The sequence below is a fragment of the Polypterus senegalus genome, chromosome 12 (assembly GCF_016835505.1).
Source record: "Polypterus senegalus isolate Bchr_013 chromosome 12, ASM1683550v1, whole genome shotgun sequence".
NCBI lineage: Eukaryota > Metazoa > Chordata > Cladistia > Polypteriformes > Polypteridae > Polypterus > Polypterus senegalus.
Genome location: NC_053165.1, coordinates 79,152,980 through 79,173,830, shown reverse-complemented (window position 1 = coordinate 79,173,830; position 20,851 = coordinate 79,152,980). Strand labels below are relative to the sequence as shown.

Below are 20,851 nucleotides of genomic sequence, written 5' to 3'. Positions count from 1 at the left end.
TCTGGAGCTCCTTTCAAGCCAGTTATGTGGTCTTATGTTTATGGGGGTGCCAATCATCGCTGCTGAAGCCCACCTGCTGCCTCGCAGGGGGGGAAAAAATGGAAAGTAAATGACAGGCAGCCGTCCCTCCATTTATTGACCCCATGCTCTCCATGGGAAGCTGGAGTCTGTCCTTGCAGCAGTAAGCACAGGGCAGCACAGATCTACAGGGCTGAGAGGCCGAGCCTATCCTGGCAAGGCAGGAACCAACCCTGAGTGGGATGCCCGTCCATGTCAGTACCCGCTCGGGCACACATGCACCTGGTTCAACCTGGAGTCATCAATCAACATGCAAAGTCCACATGGGCATTTGAACCCAGGAGACTGGGCATATGAGGCGATAGTAGGAATGACCCCCTAAATGAGATGCCCACTTTGGACCAATTTATTGTCCCCAGTCAGTGTAATTAGGGTGAAAAGATGCACCGGAAGACTTGGAGAAAACCTCACAGGGACACGGGGGACTCCAGGGAGATGAACCAGGGGGACTGGAGCAGAGAAGCGCAGAACTACCCCAAAACTTGGCATATGTAAAGGGGCTTAGTTTTTCAAACTGGCCATCAAAAGCCCACCTAGCTTTGCTCTTCTCAGCTCCATTGACTTTTCAGCCTGTGCAGAAACAGCCAGCCAGGCCACAATTCGATTCTGCGTGCAAAGCGTGTCACTGTTCTGTGACGATACATGTGACGAGAGTGACCCCATGGTCCTTATAATGGAGTGGCACCCCCTGCAGGCACTCCGTCCACCCCGAGAGTTGGGTCCTGACTGTCTGTGGCTTTGACTGGAAGATGGCAGAATGAAATGTGCCATCACCTGCCCAGGTAGATTTCCTTTCACTTTCTCCCCCCTTCTTGAGCGGCCCACCCGTCCCTCCTGTCCCATCCTGTCCTGCAGCAGCAGAATTTGATTGGTTCTGTTAGACATTAAGGCAGCTGGAATTGCAGGTGAATTTCAGCATTTTGCCAATCCTTCCTATAGTTTCTTGGGGGTTAGGGAAGAATTCGGTGTGCCTGCTGTTGAGTCACTCTTTATATAGCGCCTTTCCAAGGGGACCCTGTCCCAAACCAATTAATAGGTTCAAGTAGAAGAGGGCATTGAACGTACAGATGAATGTTATATTCTATTATACTCTCTGCCTCTCTCCTGGGACACCACAGCCCACTAGGTGGCGCCACAAGCCTCAGGTGAATGAGCCTTGGGCATTTTTTTTCCACTTGCGTGCTTAAAGATAGCAAGTGATAAGGGAGCTGGCACAGGTGGCGTGATAAGCTTATTTTTATTTCTTTAGTTCTAACAGATCCAGAGATTTGCACTTGCAGATTATCTGCAAACGTGAGTAGAGCGGGCGCTTAGTTGTTAAAATGTAACCCTTCAGCAGGCGGGCGCAGCTCGGCCATGGGCAGCGCAGTGGGTCAGCAGGTTGTGCGGGTTATTTGCTGCCTTTGTCAAAATGTCAGGGTTCAAATTCCACACAAGCCCGTCCTCGAGTTGTGGACTTTGTCTTGTCTGGTTGCCTCATCTGTGCCTGTCTTTAAGAAAAAGCTGAATCGCCAGGTTGTGCCACACAAGGCATGTGAAGCCAGAACAAGATAATGTTGCATGCTGGGTGCCTTTTAAAACTGACTGGTATTGCCATTGTGGGCACTTTTTCTTTAACTGCGTGCTCTGCAGTTCAATAATTAAGAATCGCACAAGTGCACTAGGAAAACTTGTGTGGCCCTCATGCCAGGTGGGCACTGGTGCTCCATGACTCTAATAGTAAAAGTAGGCAGCCGATACTTGAAGCAAACACTCAGGTGCTTTGTGCCCATTTTTCATCGGCATGATCGGTAAAAACATAGGTGGGCACCTGGTAATTGCAAGAGCTCCATGCCACAAATTAAAAAAAAATTATTGGAAGGTGACAGGTGCACATCTCATGCCCATTTTTTTGAATCTGAATGGGATTAGGATGGCTTGAAAAGATATGCAGTGAGCACCTGATGCCCTTTTTCCACCAGGAGGATTTCAGTCGCATGGGAGTCTAAGATGAGATGAATGCTGCGTGCCCCTTATTTCACTAACCTGTGAGGAGGAGAGTTGGTGCCCAGCAGGGAGGCATAAAATGCCCTGATCTCATGGATGACTCGACAAAGGGGCTAATCGGGGGGGCAAAATTCAAGGCATCCTCTCGTTTGCTCACCCTCTCATCCCAGTGCCAGTCATTAGTTGCTGTGGGTGGCTAATTGTCCTGCGGGGTGTGGGTGGGCATATAGGATGTTGCACTGATTTTATTTCCTCAGACTGCCAACAACTCAATGAATGCTGCTGTTGTTTTGCAGGATCCCGACTCCCAGAGCGAGTGCGACGGCAACCCCAATTGTCCCAAGCGAAGCTCCTTGTGCCAGCTGGCGGTACGTTTCTCATTAGTTGTGCCTTCCAAGTTTTCCCAGGAGACCAACATGTATGAATCATCGGATGGCGGACTGGTCTGGTGTTTCCCAGGCAGTGACGTCACTGTCCCTTCAGCATGCGTAGTCGAGCAGATGGCACTTGGCATCTAGAGGTGATGGACTCGACCCTGAGGTGCTTCACCCACACATCCCTCCTGGACCACACTGAGGCCTCAGCTTTCAGTCGTCCAGTAACATCTGCCAGCTGACTTTTTTTTTTCTATTTATTTATATAGCACCTTTCACAGTAAGCAAAATCAATTGGTGCCCACCACTAATGGCACCAATTTTTATAAATTCAGTTATTCTTGATATTTAGGTGATCACGTTTAGCATTACCACAGGATGTGTTGATAACAGAACGTGATCTTTAACAAATGGGGTGCCACAGTGGTCTGCCAGCTCTAGGGTCCAGACTTGAGATCGCCCACCCGATTGTGGTGCGTGTGGAGTTTGACCCCCAGATTCTCATAGATGTTCATGTTTGGTTGTTGGGTCCAACTTGGACCCCCTTGTGTCAGTGGACCTTCCAATCAAGGGGCTGCCCGACCAGGCTTGGGTCCTACAGAATGCTGACCTTTTGCTGCCATCTTAATTTTTTACAGCCTCAAAAAAAAAAAATCAAATGATAATAAAAAATGAACACCAAAGTCCAATCGGGACCCTTGCATCAACTTCTGAGACGAACGGGTGGACGCGAGATGTTTTGTGAAACACCAGGCCTTGGAGGGTCTGCAGGTCCTGACCATTTATTGGCTCCGTTCTTTGGTTGACTTTATGGCAGACCACCTACCACCCAACCACCCACTCTTGTCATTGTCTGAACAATTGTTTTTTGTCTCTACTGCTTCAGGACCCCTGCACAGGGACTGTCCCCTACCTGGGCACCTACCTGACGATACTGACCATGCTGGACACGGCCCTGCCGGACACTCTGGAGGTGAGCATTCCTTGTCGCCCCTTTTGGTTAGCTGAGACCTCCTTAAGGGTCTTTCTTGGACCTTAATCCTAGTGAGTGGTCTTTTCACCCTCTGTCATCCGTCACCGAGGTGATGTGACTCTCCTGGTGTCTGTCCTCTCTGGTGGTTTTTGACTCTTTGGAGGGTCTTCATTCTCCTGTGCACAGTGTGTGTTAATTGACACGTGACACACCTCCACACTCCGGCACCGTCGTTAGTGGTGGACCGATATGAAAGGTGCTATATCATAGATTGATAGAAAGGCGCTATATTACAGATCGATAGATGTGAAAGGCACTATATCACAGATTGATAGAAAGGCGCTATATTACAGATCGACAGATGTGAAAGGTGCTATATTACAGATCGATATAAGTGAAAGGCGCTATATCATAGATTGATAGAAAGGTGCTATATCACAGATCGACAGATGTGAAAGGTGCTATATTACAGATTGATATAAAGGTGCTATATTACAGATTGATAGATGTGAAAGGCGCTATATCATAGATTGATAGATGTGAAAAGTGCTATATCATAGGCTTATAGGGTCACTGGAGTGGCCAGTAGAGTGAAATTCTTACCTGCGTGTACAAATTGACACAAACACGCCTTCACTCTCCTGCGCCACCATTTGGGAGTGGAACTAGTCGACCGCCAAACATCCAAAACGTCTTGCCACACCGCTTACTACTCTACTCCATCTACCATTGGGGACAAAATTCATTTGGAAAACGATTACAGAACGGCAGTAAGAAACTGAAGTGGAATACAAAAGCCAATGCCTTCCGTGATGCGTCGACACCACTTGAGCTCACGTGTCACTCTGACACTTCGATCCTCAGTTCGACTCCTCTGCTCACCACGTTAGGATGGTTTGATGGTCCAGCTGACCTTCTGGGCCCTCCTGGAGGTAACCCTGAGTGGTCTGAGCAGTTCACCCAGCAGTGCCCTCCATTGCCGATGTTCTAGCCTGATGAAGTTGGCTTTGTAGCACAGCCATTGTGAGGCCATTTGAGACTCCAACAGACTTGACCCTGAACTCTAATTGTGCTCCTCACTTTTACGTCCTTTCATCCACTGTGGACACCTGAAGCCCAACCACTGCCTCTTCATTGGGGTCTCACTTCAATGCTTTCAGGCCAGGACCCCTAGAGTTCCACTTGTTGCATTTTAACCCATTTATTCCATTTTGCTTTTTTCATTTCAGGGAGGTCTAATCAATTTTGAGAAGCGGAGACGGGTAAGAGCATTTATCTCCCACTTGTTTTTCTACAAATGCTTGGCGGGTGGGTCGTCAGACTCATTCTTAAAAGTTTCACTTCATTAAGAACAGCATTTGAAATATCAGAAATCTGAGCCAAAATGGTGATGAGGCCTGTGATGGCAAGAAGAAGCAACAGCACCCAATTAGGCAGGGGGCAGTGGGGGGGCTAGTGGCTCAGGGGCTTAAGACAGTGTGTGTTCAAACACCTGTAGCCTGGAGACCACCATGGCACAAAGCAGCACAGCCCCCTAGTGGCTGAACAGATGAGCTGTACGTCACTGAGTTGTCAATTTCATCCCCGCCTCTGACCCCCCGACGTGATCCTGAGTGATTAATAATCCTCACGGCTTACAATATGGAGGCAAGAGCAATGAGCCTAAAAGGCGCTATGAAGAAGATGATGTGCGGACGTGCAATGAGGGAGTCATTTCACTCTTCATTGTCCCAATGACAATAAATGGCTATAAATGGAAAGGCGCTATATAAGAAAAGTTAGTTCATAAGTAGGAGGGGCCCCCTAGTGGTTAAGATTATAAACTTTGAAGCCTTTTATTATTTGTGCTTGGTGAAGGGTGCTATAAATGGAGAGGTGCTATATAATATGGGTCTATATGTAGGATGCCTCCTAGGGGTTAAAACAATGAAATGCAGAGTATTTGATTGCTGAGCTCGATGTCCATAAGTAGGATGAGCAGTAGTGGTGTGGCAATGACATAATTTCACCCTGGGGACAAAAAAAGTATGTATCTATCTGTTTGATTTCCTGCCTACTATACCAAAATAAATATCTATCTATCCATCTGTTATCCCACCTACTTTACCACAATTAATATCTATCTATCTATCTATCTATCTATCTATCTATCTATCTATCTATCTATCTATCTATCTATCTATCTATCTATCTATGTATGTGTCTGTTATCCTGCCTACTATACCAAACTTAATATCTATCTATTATATAGTGCCCTTCATGCCTGTCTGTCTGCCTAGCTATCTGTCCAGAATAAGACACTGCTGCTCAGTGAAGAGTGCTATACAGTAAATGGAAAGGTGACTTAATGACATTTGTTCTTAAGCAAGATGGCCCCCTAGTGGCTAAAACGATGAAGTACAAAATATTTGATTACCACACTCACGACTATAAATGGACTTCTGCTCTGGAAATTGTTAGCCTACAAACACAATGGCAAAGGACTATAAAGCATTGAGTTAAAGAGCTCAGTGAAGGGCGCACCACAAAAATCAATGGACTTTTCAGTCGATTGCCGACTTGTTCCCTTCCCGACTCCTTATGTGATCGTTAAGTGAGTCACGTAATTGGTTGGAAAAGAATTGTAATGTGTCTGTAAAGCACACTTTGATGTTGCTCTTTGAAAAAGGCGCTATATAAACTCACACAGGTCATCATTCACCATCAATCCCTGGGGCGATTCTCAGAGTCCAATCCCCCACAATTGCAAAACAAATGAAGACCTGCTGGGCCCAATGAAAAGGCGCCATGTAAAAAGTTTGAGCCCCCTAGTGGCTGAGGTGTTGAAATGCACAGCCTATGATTGTCCATGGACTGTGTTTGTGATCAGGGTATGAAACTTTTTTTAGGCTCATATTGCACAAATATAGAAAGAAATAAGAGTTGTTTTGTGAAAGCATATCAGGTTGGTATTCACCAGGAAAGGCGCTATATAAAATAGAAACCCGCCAGGGCTCATGACATAGAACCGTACTGTGCCATGGTGATTTGTAAGCCCTTTTGGATAAAACCATCAGATGATGAGCACAAGTGAAGATCAGTCATGACTGGCAGCTTAGTGGCACTCAGATGGACTGGCATGGTCAGGCAAGGAACAGTTAGGAGACTCTGGGGTGACATCTGAGGAAGGGGACCCCTGCTGCTGCTGCTGTGGTGGCTTCTTCTTACTGGGGTTTAATTTCCTCTTCAGGAGTTTGAGATCTTGTCGCGGATCAAACAACTGCAGGCAACCTGCTGCCAGTATGAGCTGAGCCTCCATCCTGAAATCGCCGTCTGGCTGCAGAGCTACAGGATGCTGTCAGAACAGGAAAGGTAAGTGGGGGGGAGGCTGACCTGGATGTCCCCTCACTTCTAAACTGACCACCCAGTGATGCCCCTGCTGTGGTTATCCTTATTCTATTCTGACCGAGGACACTGAAGCCTGGCACATGACGGTGCCCAAGGACCCTTCTTAAATGTAAGCCCCACCCACTCCAAGTGTCCAGTTTCCTCCCTGGGGGACACAGTCATGTGGTGACACCTCTGTCGACCAGTCAGACTGCATGCCGCTTGGAGCCCCTATGGACACCTATGTGGCTAGGCAGTGCAATGCGCTGTTTCCACCCACCATCTCACTTTGTCCAGGGGGTCACGTTTTTCTCTCTCACTCCAAGCACATCCAGCCCACCTAATTTACAGGTAACCACGTTGTCGATTATTTCCATTTGGAAACGGGAGGGATAATCCACAAATCTCGTATTCTCCTATTCACACCACAGGCTGGTCCATGGCCGACTGAGCAGATTGACTCAGCCACCTTTCAAACGCAGGATCAGACGTCCCTCCAGTACAGCAGCTCCCATCCCGACTCCATAATGGAGGAATCCCTGAGGTTTAGGGTCATTCTGGGTTGACCTTGCAGCCCGCCAAACGTCCATTAAGTGCGGAGGCTCCCAGAAGAAGAACTGAACTCAATGACCGGTGTGATGGTAGGCTGTCCTGTCTGGGAGGTTTTGGTGCTGCCACCTGTAGGGCTGGAGGAGCTCAGCTGGCCCACACCTCTCTTTAGTTGGACCCCTGAATAGTTTAATTTATTGCCCCCTAGTGGTTCCTGTCTATAATTACAGTCCTCACTCTGGATTACTCTCGTGTGTATCCTGGCCTGTCTGGTGTCACATCTGTGCCCCCCCAGTCATTTGGCAGCTCGTCCCATTAACAGAATATACAGAAATGAAGTTCACGTTTGGGTAGAAGTGGACTCTGGGCAGGCTGGACAGGGACATCACTCAAGTGACAATGTCAGATGTGGCACTAGGGACAGAAGGGCTAATCACGGGATGGGATGATGGCGAGGGGAAGGTGGTTAATAAAGAGCCCACCAGCTTCCTTTGGAAATATTCGGCAGGCTGTATGGCACCCTCATGCTGAAGAAGGAGGAGTAACAGGCCAGGCTGGCCAGGGGGTGCTGCCCGGCCCACCCACATCTCCTCGAGTTCCCACAGTCTTTGCCCAAAAGCAGCATCAGCAGACCTGACCTTAACACTGTGGCAGAGTTCCAAAAAAAGTGGAGGGTCTTGCTGGGCCTTTCTCAGGGTGGCAAGCTGCCAAGTGAGTCATCTGACCCCCACACCACCCCCCCGTTGTCACCTGCCCTTGGGAATACAGCAGAGCTCTCATCAGGTGGGGGTGGGGTGGGGGGGTTAGGTTCAGTTAGGGAGACTGAAGGAAAAACTCATCTCCTGAGACAAACCAGAGATCTGCTCCATCCCAGTGAAAAAGTGGACGTGGGCTGGTGGTCCAGAATGAAGTGGACATATGGCAGGGGTCCAGAATGAAGTGCGCTGACCTAATCTCCTTCCTTTTACTCCTACAGCCATGAGTTGTCTCGGGAGGTGGAGCCTCCACTAGACCCCTGCCCAGGATCCCCCCGGCTCTGGAGCCACAGGAAGCTGGTGAAGAAGCTTAGTGGGTAAGAGACCCCTGCCGAGCCTGTGCCGCCACCTCCGTTTCCTTCCACCTTCTGCTTTTCCCCAGTCTGTTGCTTTTAAAACTTCACGTCATGCAAGGGGGCAGCAAAGACCCCCGTGAATTCTAGCATTGTCACCATTGTTCACTTCTGTAGGTCCAACTAAAGTGAAAACCTCAGATCCTGTCTGCTATGAACAATCATCCTGGGGACACCAAAAGAGTTGGGGTCCCAGAGGAAGACCCCATTTTATGTCCACAAGAAAAACAACAAAAGAATTGTAGATCAAAATGGAATTGTTTGTGATGCTTGTTAGGCTGAGGCCTGCTCCTTGAGTTCATGAGGTGAGGTTACCCTCCTCTGGAGAAGCAGGTCCAACAATGGCCACTGACCTCTTTGAAAGAGCCTGAAGGGGCGGGGCTTGGGAGACGACGAGGAGGAGGAAGTGACATCAAGAGCCTCCTGCCAATATAAAGAGAGAGGGTGTGGCTAGGGGCGGGGCATAAATAAAAGAAAACACATGCAGTAAAATGGCTCATTGTTCTGCACTGTGTCACTGTAGAGTCCCACCGCACAATAAGTGACACCTGTAAAGTCACAAAGTATTTTGTCAACTGGGCGAGTCACTGAGTGTGAGGGGGCACACAAAATCTCAACGTCCCACCATGAGAGAAAAACGCCCACCCTGAGCTGTCCTGGCCATTTCACTTTCTTCATTGGCGTCATCGAAGGTTGTACAGAATGTGGCCGTCTCAGGAGCCAGCAGGGACATACATAAGGGACTCTAAGGAATGTGTCACCCGAATATCCTCTTCATTAGCTTAGATTTGAATATGTGATTACAGTATGACGTTTGTAGTGACGGCCGAGGAAACGCGTTCATGCAGGATGAAGGGAACGGAGGTCTGTGGTGAAATAACATCAAGGAATCTCGTGTTACTCGCGTCACATAATCCACCCGTCGAGTCGTCCTATTCTGACTGCTAATGAGGCACAGACTTCAGTTCATGCTCTCCTGACGTCTCGTATTGACTCCTCTAATTCTCTCTTCATTGGCCTTCCTTCAAAGTCTTCACAAAAGTCACAGGATGTTCAGAACGCTGCAGCTGGTGTTGTCACCTGCAGTATCTGAAGTGTTGGGCTCACATCACCACCATTGTCTGCTGTCCCCTACATGGGTGACCGGCTCAGCCCCGCATCAAGGTCAACAATCCTGCTCCTCGTCACCTCCAAGAAGCCTCGATCTCTCACTCCGACTTCTCATGCCCTCGCAGGTCTACCAGCCGTGATCTACACGCACCAGACTGCCCACCTTGGGACGGGGAGGTCTTTCAGTGCCATGGCGCCTCCACTCTGGAATTCTCTTCCCTGATTTCTCCATGGCTGTTCTTCCCTCTCTGATTTTAAATGACCTTTCTCTTCAATGAACATTTCTCGGCTTAGTTTTGCAAAGCAGCCTTAAAGGTGCTATAGAAGGGTAACTCGCCAGCCGCCGGCCCACCTGCACTTCAGAGGAGGTCACCCACCGGGGGCTAAGCACTATCAGACCCAGCCACTGCTTGGATGGGAGACAATCTAGGAAAAGCTTGGGTTGCTGCTGGAAGAGGTGTTGGTGAGGCCAGCAAGGGGTACTTACCCCTGTGGTGGTCTGTGTGTGGATCCCGATGCCCCCAGTGCAGTGACTGGTTCAGTGTCCCATAAATATGAGTCATAAAACCGAGGTCCTGACTCTCTGTGGCCTTAAGAACTCTGGGCATCCTTCGTAAGGAGTAGGGTGCATTCCGATGCCAGGCTAAACGGCCCACCACGGCCTGGTCATTCAGACCCCCTAATCATCCCCTGTCTCTAATTGGCTCTTTCTCTCTCTCCCCTTCACCACCTAACACCTAATCTGAGGTGAGCGTCCTGGTGCAAAATGGCTGCCATCACATCATTCAGGCGAAATGCTGCACATTAGTGGTGGCTGAAGTGGCTCCACACTCACTAAAGCACTCTGAGTAGTGAGAAAGGCGCTATATAAATGTAAAGAGTTATTAATTGTATCACTATTATCATCTATGTCCCCACTTTTCCACCTAACAGCTAATGTGTGGTGAGTGTATTGGTGCAAAATGGCTGCCGTCGTATTGTCCAGGTGGGTGCTGTTCATTGGTGGTTGTTGAACAGTTCGAAGCCCACCATGTAAAGCACTTTGAGTGTCTTGAAAAGCTCTAAATGCCATGCAATGTCGTCATCTTCTGCACACACAAATGAAAACACAGCAGGCCATAGGCCTTAGAGGGACCTTTGGTGGTCCTCCAGATCTGTGAACTCCAGGTAGCTTCTGTTGAAGTCTTCAGCCGAGGGGCTTCACCTCCACTGTGAATGTCTGAATGTTAGGGTCAGTGTGTGGGAGAACATTACAAGAAGGTGTAAGAAGTTAGTCAGACCGGGCTCTGTGCGCTCATTACTGGAACTTCCATGAACCTCAGAACAGGTTTTGAAGCCATTGTGATGTCCAAAGCTTTATTGGTGCCCGTGCACCCAACCAGGACCCGGTACCCCTGCTTTCCCCACTGATTGCCCAGTTGGTTGATCCAGCCCCACCTTCACACCTACATGCGACCAACATTCAGCTTGACGGCCTGGCGCTCTGCAAGGTGCACCACATGGCTGGCACAACGGCCCTGGCAGGAGCGTCTGGGGTGACCAGGAGAGCCTCTCAGGTGCGTTGCAGTGCCAAAGTAAACTCCTGTGTGTACGCAGGCATGTCAAATGGAGGGCAACTCGCCTGAGAAATGGGCGAGGGGATCGGACTGGGGGGGGGGATTCAAATGTTTATTTTTTTTACATGTTGACCTCATTCTGCTTTTAAAGTAACGACCAAGGGCCTTAAGAGTCTCGGCTTGTAATCACCAGCCTGCCTTGTGCGTCATTCCCGACTCCAACAACGGTTTGCTTTTTCTTGGCAACAGGCGGGCTGAGCAGCTGATCTTGAGGGCCTTGGAGGACGAGGCGGGAGCGGGGAAGCTGAGGTTTCTCATTTGTCTGTCAAAAATGTTTCATTAAAGGGGGGGTCAGAACCAACCCTGACAGCGTCGAACACGAGGCAGGACACAAAGCAGGGTGGCAGAACCGTCCTCCCCTGTGCCAGCAAGTCCTGTTTCAGATTGAGTGTCGATCGTCTGTGGTGGGAAGGGATGGCAGCCTGAATTTCAGATGGGACTAAAGGGGTCAGGGGGGCCTCAGAGTTAATTCTGCTGCCCCTCCCTTGTGAATCGCCTGTCGTGGGTCCGTATCCCCCCACCCCCCAGTCATTTTATAGGTGGATCTGCTCCTGATTTCCTTCTCCTTTTGCTCTCTGAAGTTTTTATTTTCTCATCCCTGTAGGCTTTCCCTCTCATTCAGAATCCAAGGTGGTTGGTACATTTTCACCGTCTAACACATCACTGGGCCATCTTGTATTGGGTGCCACCATTTCTGCATTTCTTTATTGCCAGGTTGTTCCTACAGATGGGCAACTAGGGCTGTCATGAAAGTGAAATCTTCACAAAGGCAGAATGGGTGTGAGGCCTTCCAAACATTGTGCCAAGAAGCAGGCCAGGATCCTCACTAACTTGCCCAGAAGAGGCTCACCTTAATGCAGGCAGGGCCCAAATACCAGTGGCTGGCTTCAGCCAGAGCAGGCCCCAAAATATGGGGAGCTGGCAAAACAACACAACATGTCAATACGGCCCATAAGGGGGAGGACAACAGTCAACCTCCGGCTTCTAAACAAAGAAGGATCCTTATAAGTTGAGGTTTTCTTGACAAAAATGGTGTACGGGGCTGAAAAAAAAAAGGCAGAAGGAGTGATGAGCAAGTCCTGATAAGACCATCCAGGAATCAGAATGCAAGAAAAGCAAGCAAAAGACCAGGAAATCCAAACAGAAATCACGATATTCACAGAGCTCCAGGATGGATGAAATGATCTCGAGCTCCTGGATCTTCTCAGTGGACTTAAAGAGCCAGAGAGAGACAGGGGCTCGGGAGTGGGGACATCAGGGTGGTCCTGCCTCCTGGGGCATCAGCCACAAAGAACAAGGAGTACAAGTACATAAAAAAGCAGTAGGTAATAATGGACGCGTGGAGGGCATTGTGTGGTCGGAGGACCAAAGCGGATACGCGTTTGTCATGTTAGTGTGGACGACAAACTCTTAGGAAACAATCAGAAATTGCTGTGGAGGATGGAATGCTGAAGTGTGTCTGTGTTAGTGTGGACTGAACCTCTGAGGGCCGGCGGCGCCGTAATCCTCTCCCTTCTCTCTCTCTTCTCTGCCAGGCTCATTATGGGATCAGAGGGCTCTGCCTCCAGGGCGTTCCTCGACCAGGTCAGCATCTCCTTGTCGGGTTCCAGTGGGTCTGAAGTCGACGATGTGTCTGCACCCCAGTCGCCCGTCAGAAAAAACGAGAAGGTACGTCCGGTTCGTGTTTTTGGTGTCCCTGTATTTGCTGGCGTTCTTGACAGGGAGTTGACGTGAGGCCCATGGGGGCCGACTACACAACGTTTGAGTGTAAAGGTCAAAGGTGCCATTGTTCCAACATTTCGGTAAAGCTTAATTCTGACCGCTGACCTTTTACGACGGTAAATCAGGCAGTAAAGGCAACTTGAAAATCACGCGGTAACCTTAGACGATAGAAGCTGACGCAACACGATACGTTCGCAGTGGCTTATGGGTAATTTGAAGACGCGCCTACTTTAAGGCAAACTCAAACGAACACGTGGGATGGCACCATTGCTGAACAATGCGCCGCGGTTTGAGATTTCTTTGGGCAGAGGGAGTGAAACCCGCTGAAATTCACCAAAGTGACGCCATCTTGTGCAGAGCTGTCAGCTGTTTGGGTGCCCGTAAAGTTTGTGCAAGGTGGGCACCCAAAGTCACCACCCATTGTGGCAGCCGCAAATCCACAACTGATATCCAAATGTGCGGCAACAGCGGACAACGTAATCCGTCGGACTCCCCTGATGTCGCCATGTCGATGTCGATGTTCGGCCAGACCGAGCCTCAGTGGCTCGTTATGCTCGTTCTTCACGCTTTAAGCTGTTCTGCCCCTTCATGAAGTTTTCGTTGAGTCCTGCTGTCTTCACGTCTGTACTGTGCCAACGTCCTCGAGTGAATTTCAGCGGCTTTCACCCCCTCGGCCCCGGTGCGTCATTCACTGACGGTGCCATCCCGCATGTTCATGTGACCTCATGTGACTAACAGGAGCGCGCTGCGCTGGGCGTCCTCGAAGTACCCATAAGCCACCACAAGCGGGTGCGTCAGCTTGTCTCCATTGTAGCTATTGTGTCGTTTTCAAACTGCCTTCCTTACGCTCGTACGTATCTATTACACTTCATAGATCTCATGGACGCTGGTAATCTTTGTGTGTGATGGCCCCTCTTATCTCCTGCGAGGCTCGATTCTATAAAATTCCTCAGGACTCTCCGCCCGCCTTCTTGAACCTTCTTGAGCTTGTAAAGTGTAACGTGACTGTTACAGGAATGGCGCGGAATGGAGAGCTCGCTGTACCTGTGTGACACTGCGCTGTCAATCACCCGTCCGGCCCCGCCTATTTATTCCACCACCCCGCCAGTTTATATCCATGAGCACCCGTGTGTCGACCCCGAGAGCTCGTTTGGGATCGGGGTGACGATCGTTACGTGCCTGTGACGATTTTCGTGAATGCAGTTTGCCTTAACGTGGCCTCCCGTGAGGCGATGGGGAAAGAAATAATCGGCGCATCACCTCACGAGCTGTCAGAGTCCGGTGCAGAATCTGAGAGATACTGGGTTGTGACACACCCAACTCGTCACCGTCACACATCTGCACTTTACACGTCACGTTACCAACACTTTTGTTTCACCCGACGGCTTCTCTGGATAATGGAGCGATGACATAACGTCCGAGATTTGTTACCGCTGTCAGATTGGCGTCTCTTTACGAGTCCGTCGCTGTCCGGCGTGTCCAAAGCATTCCGCCTTTCCCAGGATGTGTGTGCTGATCTCTGGCAGCTGCTGTCGAGTCAGGACAGTCCACGTGTTCTTCTAAATCATGGCTACGTTTGGAGTCATTTCCTAAATGAGAGACATGATAAAAAGCTTTTAGTCCTAACCGCTAAGCTTAGAGCCGACTTTACGTCACTCATTTTCGAGCCAGTTAGACTCGTTTTTAATTTAATTAAAACTAAAGCTAAAAGGCTGTTCCATTAGTAGCCGTAGCTCGTGACTAATTAAGGAAGCGGCTGGCATGAACACCCTCAGTGTTGCTAGTGACAGTGTGACCTCTCTGGATGGCATCTCCTTAGTCGGCCTGCTCACTTGTCATCACTGTCAGAATGTCATTGATCCCTGACAAAGGTAGATGCCGTGCCATTGTGATTAATACTGGGCAGCTGTGCCCGGCCACAGGGGGGGTGCTCTTTTGTTTGGTAGTGGGTGACCCATTGACTCACCACCTTCCTTCCTCCCTCATTCTTTCTCCTCTGCCTCTTTGTCCTTCACAGCTTCTGGACTCCCCCTGCCAGGAGGGCTCTGATGATGTCTTTGTTGGCCCGGACTCTCCAGGACCCTCGCCCAGCCTCTCGCCAGTGAGTGCTAAGCTGGAAGACAAGCAGCGTTCCTCATCCAGCAGCTCCCTTCCAGTCTACAACCAGCAAATCGATGACTCCTGCATCGTCCGTGTCAGCATGGGCTGGGACAACGGCAACCTCTACAAGAGCATTCTGGTAGGTTGGTGACGAGTGTGGCCTGCAATCCTGTGGCTTTGGTCTGAAGCAGGGGCAGGTGGCATAAATTGGGCACAACCTCCCGAGGACAAGGTAGTGAAGGCTTCGAGATTTTTTATTTGTCACATGTGAACGCCCAGGGGTAAAGCATACAGTACAATGATGAGCAGCCATTACATTAAAAAAAGTAAATTAAAAAGAGATAAGAGTAATGTTAACTCTGGTTTTGGAATTGTGGAGCAATAACACACATCAGAGGTATAGTAATTGGTCAATTATTAATGACACTTAAAAATATAAGAATAATAGATGACTATTTTTACAGTTTTGAGGAATGCCTGACGAGAGGAGTCCCATTCAAACTGGCTGAAGAAAGTTTAAAAAGCTGGCACACCACCATGTCATGATGGGCATATCCACCAGGTGGAGCTGTGCAGCATTTTAATTCAGGCATTTAGAGAGTCCAGGGAAATTGTCACTTGCATGTGCCAATCAACATGCGACATGCTGACATTCTCCGGCACCAGGATCCATGAGGAGACCTTGAGCATGGGAAAGGAACTATATAAATAAAATGTAGCATCAATAATAATAATAATGATATTGTTATTATTACGTGACCTTGAGGCTTCAGTCTTCCTGACCTGACAAGGCTCAGAACACATTCATCCTAACTTCATACCGCGTGAGTTATGAGGTCGAGCCGATACGCTGTTGGTAATGCAGAAGACTGGGTGGGGCTAGGTGTGTGGGTGTGGCTATCTGTTTGTGGCAGATGGCTGGGCGGGGCTTTAGAGCAGAAGTAGTGAGAAGAACTACCACATCTAGAAACGTCAGTACTGCTTAGCTGAGAAATCTCCAGACATGCAGTATTTATGTTTGTGGTCATGGCTGAGGAAAATGAAAACTAGAGATAACAAAGTTGCCAGTACAGTGGGCATCGATGGGGGTCTATGTAGCAAAAATATAAAAATGTCCATTTAAAAAAATAGTCACAGATTACTTTTGTCACATCAATAACAAATCAGATGTCCATGGTGGGGAAAAAATGAAGGGAATCTGGTGGGCACAAGTAGAGGTGTGGTGACTTCAGATATGCAAATCCACTGACCTCCTTTCTTTGTTCTTCTTTTTAGTTGACAAGCCAGGACAAAACGGCACACGTGATCCAGAGGGCCCTGGAGAAGCACAACGTAGAGGGCACGCGCCTTGAGGACTTCCAGTTGTGCCAGGTTATTGGTGAAGGCAGAGGTAAGCCAGGGCACTTTACCAGTCTGAGGCTGTTATAAATATTAGTATATTACCCAAGAATGAGGCACACGATTCCCGTTCTCTGGATTCTCCAACTAAATTGTTACCCGAGAGCAAGGAGTGTGATTCTTGTTCAATGGATTCGTGAACTGACTCACTGCACGAGAACGAGGTGAGGTGCCTGATTCTTGTTTGTTTGACTTGTGAACTGAACCATTACCAGAGAATGAGGCGCACGGCTTTCAAACTGAATTGTTACCCAAGAACGAGGTGCAGGATTCCCATTCTTTTGATTCTTGAAGTGAATCATTATCTGAGAACGAGATACATGATCATTTTGTTTCTCAATTTTTGAAACCCAAAAAACAAGGTGCACGATTCCCATTCTTTTGATTCTCCAACTGAATCATTACCCAAGAACGAGGTGCACGGTTTTTGTTCATTTGACTCTTAAACTGAAGTGTTACCCGAGAACGTGACCCATGATTATCACCTTTTTGATTTTCAAACTGAATTGTTACCTGAGAATGAGGCTCAGGCTTCTTGTTCATTTAACCCTGAAACTAATTTGCTACCAAAATGAGGCGCAGCGTTCTCGTTCTTTTGATTTTTCAAACTGAATTTTTACCCGAGAACAAGTTGTGTGATTCTCGTTCTTTCGATTCTCGAACCAAGTCATTCCCCACAAACACTTCTCCTTCATTTCATTCGTGAGCCGAGTCATTACCTGAGAATGAGGCGCACTGTTGTTGTTGTTCAGTCGCGCTGTGAAGCGAGTCGTTACCCGAGGACGAGTTCCACGATTCTTATTCACTTAATGACTCTCAGTCATGGTCTCATTTTAATTATGGATTGTCACAGTGTTGTTGTGGCTTTATGCTGTGAAGGAGGATAATTGTGTATGATATGAATTATTAACGTGTTTAATATATAATTCAATAGATATTTAAATTATACAATTATATAGTTATGATTTATTCAAAGGGAACCGACCAGGAAATTGTTTTTAATTGACGCCAGCTCCATATTGTGTTGATCAATCAAATGAAGAGATTAATCGATTAACTTGACCAAGTAATTTAAAGGACTCAAAGCAGTAAAGTGATCTGAAATGTCCTCCTAAAATGGGACTCACTGATTGGTTAGGCTGTCACTCAGCCTAACCAATCAAAAGATCTGCTGCTCTTAGGGGGCTACAACATCTTAAAGATAAGGTCGAGTCGAAGTCTAACCCAAGACACTTAAGGTGACACCGTGATTTTTGCACTGTTTTGAAACTCGGCTGAATCCGTTAACAATGGTGGCTTGTGACATCGGTGACACCGGAGCAGTTCCGGGGATTCCAGGGGATTTAAAAGCAGAGTGAGGCCATTCAGTGTGAACGCGGATTCGAGGCCAAGATGGTCCACCTTATCCCTGAGCTCCTCACTGCGGCGAGTCATAACGGAGCTCGGGACGAGGTGGGCTGGGCGGCGCCCGCTTGTTCATTAACTGAATTATAATCCTAACTGAATTTCCGATTCATTCCGTTTCAGAGCTGGTGATCCCCGACAAGGCCAATGTGTTCTACGCCATGTGCACGTCTGCCAACTACGACTTCATTCTTCGCTGCAAGGGGCGGGATAACAGAGCCCCGCCCTCTCCCTCCACTGGGCGGAGTTACCAGAGCTGGCTTGTCCCTTGGCTCACTGCCTCAAAAGAGTGAGGAGGAGGATGAGGAGGATGGGATGATCCTCCTGTGAGCGTCTGCCGCTTCATTTCAACGCAAGGGGAGTGAGGAGGAGACACTGAGGAACCTGCCATGATGGACCAAAGGCCTCTGAAGATCTAATGGAGAAGCCGGGCTTAGATGAAGCCCCTCTGGAGTGTTCTGCTGTTGGACAATGGAACCCCCTGGCCCACCACTAGAGTTGAACGTGTGGTGAAGTTTTCAGATCTGCTGGAACTGCCACAGAAGGGGCAAACATGTCTCCAAAGTCACACGGGCACTGGAGAAGCCACAAGGAGAGGGCTGCTCACCTCCATCTCTGTCCACACACTGCAGATGCCAATAAATGAGACAGCAGGGGCTGTCAAAGTCAAAGTCAATGTAGAGCAGTGGGAATCGTGTTCACATAAAACTTGTCCCGCACTGCGGCAGGATGTGCCAGTCATGGACGGGGCAGTAGGTGATGGCCACTGTGTGGACTGCCTGGCCTCGTCTTCATTTTGTTTTTTGTCACTCCAAGTCCGTTACCCTCAATGAGGTCCCGAGTACGTGGGGATGATTTAGGATGTTGTGGGTGCTGCCATCAGCATGGGCACTGCCAAGATCAGCTCTATGGAACCCTTGCTGGTGGGTTTACAATTCTTCTTTCTGTATATAGTGCCTTTCACAGACATTACTTCAAAGCCCCCTATATGGAAGCTAAATGGCAATTCTACAGTCCTGGCAGGTGTGAGGGTCTGGGCTCCGACATCCGATAGATGGACTTGGGTTGTTCTTTGGACTTTTGGGTTGTTGCTTGGGCAGCAGGATGGCTCTGATCACACCCTGCTCTTCAGGACCCTGTGGTCTTGGTGCTCACAAATTGTTCTTGATTAGGGTGAGCTTACTCAACCCAGTTCAGCTTGTTTTTGTATAGCGGTCTTCAATGAGGCTCGTGGGCATATCAGATCAGCGATTGGGCACAGCAGATGGCTCCAGATGTTCTGCCAGTGGGAAACCTGGAATTAATCCTTTCAAAAGTAATTAAAAAAATGCGATGTGCCAATGGCTCTCACTTCATCGTTCATGGGGGTGATGGTGGAAGGCGCACTAGCAGTCATATTTGAGGGTCCACAGAGGGAGAATCTTCTGAAAGAATGCCATCCTGTGGCACTGCCCCTATGGTGCCACTCCTTCTATCCATTTCTTATTGATGTGCCTTCATTCCATTCAGACCAGACAGTACAAAATGGAACACAGTGGACTGGGGACCAAGCGAGGGGCCACCCAAAGTAAAACTCTGGCACATGACATTGTACTGTAAAGTGTGGGTATTACTGGGGCCATTCTTACTGGCATGTGTGACCAGCATTCCACGTGTTGGCAGTCGCACTCGGGTGCTGTCGGCTGGAATCACCTAATTGTCACCGGGAGGAGCTCACAGCTTACCTACACCTTTTTCTACACCCACCACCCGTACTTCTATATCTGTCTGTACATACAGTGTGTCTGCATACCTGTACAAGTGCGCCTTACCCTCTTCATCTATAAACCGATGAAACGTCCGCCCTGGTGGAACTGCGCCGCAGCTCAAGTGTAATGTCGGCCGGCGTCCACAAGAGGGCAGGACTGTTCATCAAAAGGCCGACTAAAGGTGGCGTGCATTCGTCTGTCCATCCGTGCGTCACGTCGTCCAAAAATGAGCTCAAATATCTTAACGAGGAAAGGCAAACAGAAGCACAAAGAAAGAGGAATGTTGTCTAGAATGACCAATGAAAACGAAAAATGGCGGTAAGGCGTATCTGGCAAACTTAAGTTCACAAATGCATGACGGGAACGAAACAGACGGACTATCCGGTAAGCCCGTTTGCTTTTCACTAGGCTAGTTAATAATATTGTAGTGCCTTAGTGCTTATTATAAAGTGGGCCTAGTAGAAAGGGAAAATAAATTAGTTTATTATTTTATTATTAAATCATTCTGTTTTCATTATTGTTTTGACGTATCGTGCCTGCTACCTCCGGGGTACTGCAAGATAAGAAATGTGATGTTGAAAATGGCACATTGTAGGGGTCACTGCGAATGTCACTAGAGAGCTTTAGCTCAGCAGGACCCGCGACCCGCCGTTTATGCGAGGTTAATACTTCAGCACGACAACCACGAGCAAAGTAAAGCTGCTCAAGTGCAATGCTGCCACCTGGTGGACTCTCGTGGTTACTGCACTGACTTTATTCAAGCGCAGCGCTCCACACCCGACTCTCCATATCGGTTATCATATCAAGGAGCGCCGTGCTATAAAACTTTGGATAACGAAAGGTACTCTGACTCTAATATAACACAGTAAAGTAATGAAAAAGAGCAGGAGGTGAGAGGCAGTCAATACACCAAGCCGAGGTCGTCACCAAATGTCTCATCAAGTTCACAAAGATGGTTAAAAAAAAAACAAAACAAAACAAAGGTTTTGTCCGAACAGAATTGATCAACCAGACACGCCAGACACTTAAAGTGCAACTTAATGTGCCCACCGACCTTTATATGGTCCCTCCGGTAATGTCACAAAGTTGTGCTGTCCCAGTGCCTTTGGGACACAAATCGCCATGGAAACCACAGAGCAGAAGATCCATCCATTTACTAACCCGCTGAATCCGAATACAGGGTCACGGGGGTCTGCTGGAGCCAATCCCAGCCAACACAGGGCACAAGGCAGGGTGCCAACCCACTGCAGGACACACACAAACACACCCACACACCAAGCACACACCAGGGCCAATTTAGAATCGCCACTCCACCTAAC

General features: G+C 48.5%; 1 protein-coding gene across 3 annotated transcripts in view; it reads left to right on the top strand.

Moving 5' to 3' along the window:
- LOC120541150 (ral guanine nucleotide dissociation stimulator-like 1) overlaps positions 1–20,738 on the top strand; it is a 43,520-nt gene extending 22,782 nt beyond the window's left edge. For all 3 annotated transcript variants that reach the window (XM_039772504.1, XM_039772505.1, XM_039772506.1), the window contains exons 9-17: positions 2,361–2,432; positions 3,325–3,411; positions 4,641–4,673; positions 6,641–6,762; positions 8,303–8,398; positions 12,696–12,828; positions 14,900–15,121; positions 16,258–16,372; positions 17,908–20,738. In XM_039772504.1, the coding sequence (XP_039628438.1) occupies positions 2,361–2,432; positions 3,325–3,411; positions 4,641–4,673; positions 6,641–6,762; positions 8,303–8,398; positions 12,696–12,828; positions 14,900–15,121; positions 16,258–16,372; positions 17,908–18,077 (1,050 nt within the window). In that variant the 3' untranslated portion in view covers positions 18,078–20,738. The remainder of the gene's footprint in view (positions 1–2,360; positions 2,433–3,324; positions 3,412–4,640; positions 4,674–6,640; positions 6,763–8,302; positions 8,399–12,695; positions 12,829–14,899; positions 15,122–16,257; positions 16,373–17,907) is intronic.
- The last annotated feature ends 113 nt before the right edge of the window (positions 20,739–20,851 follow it).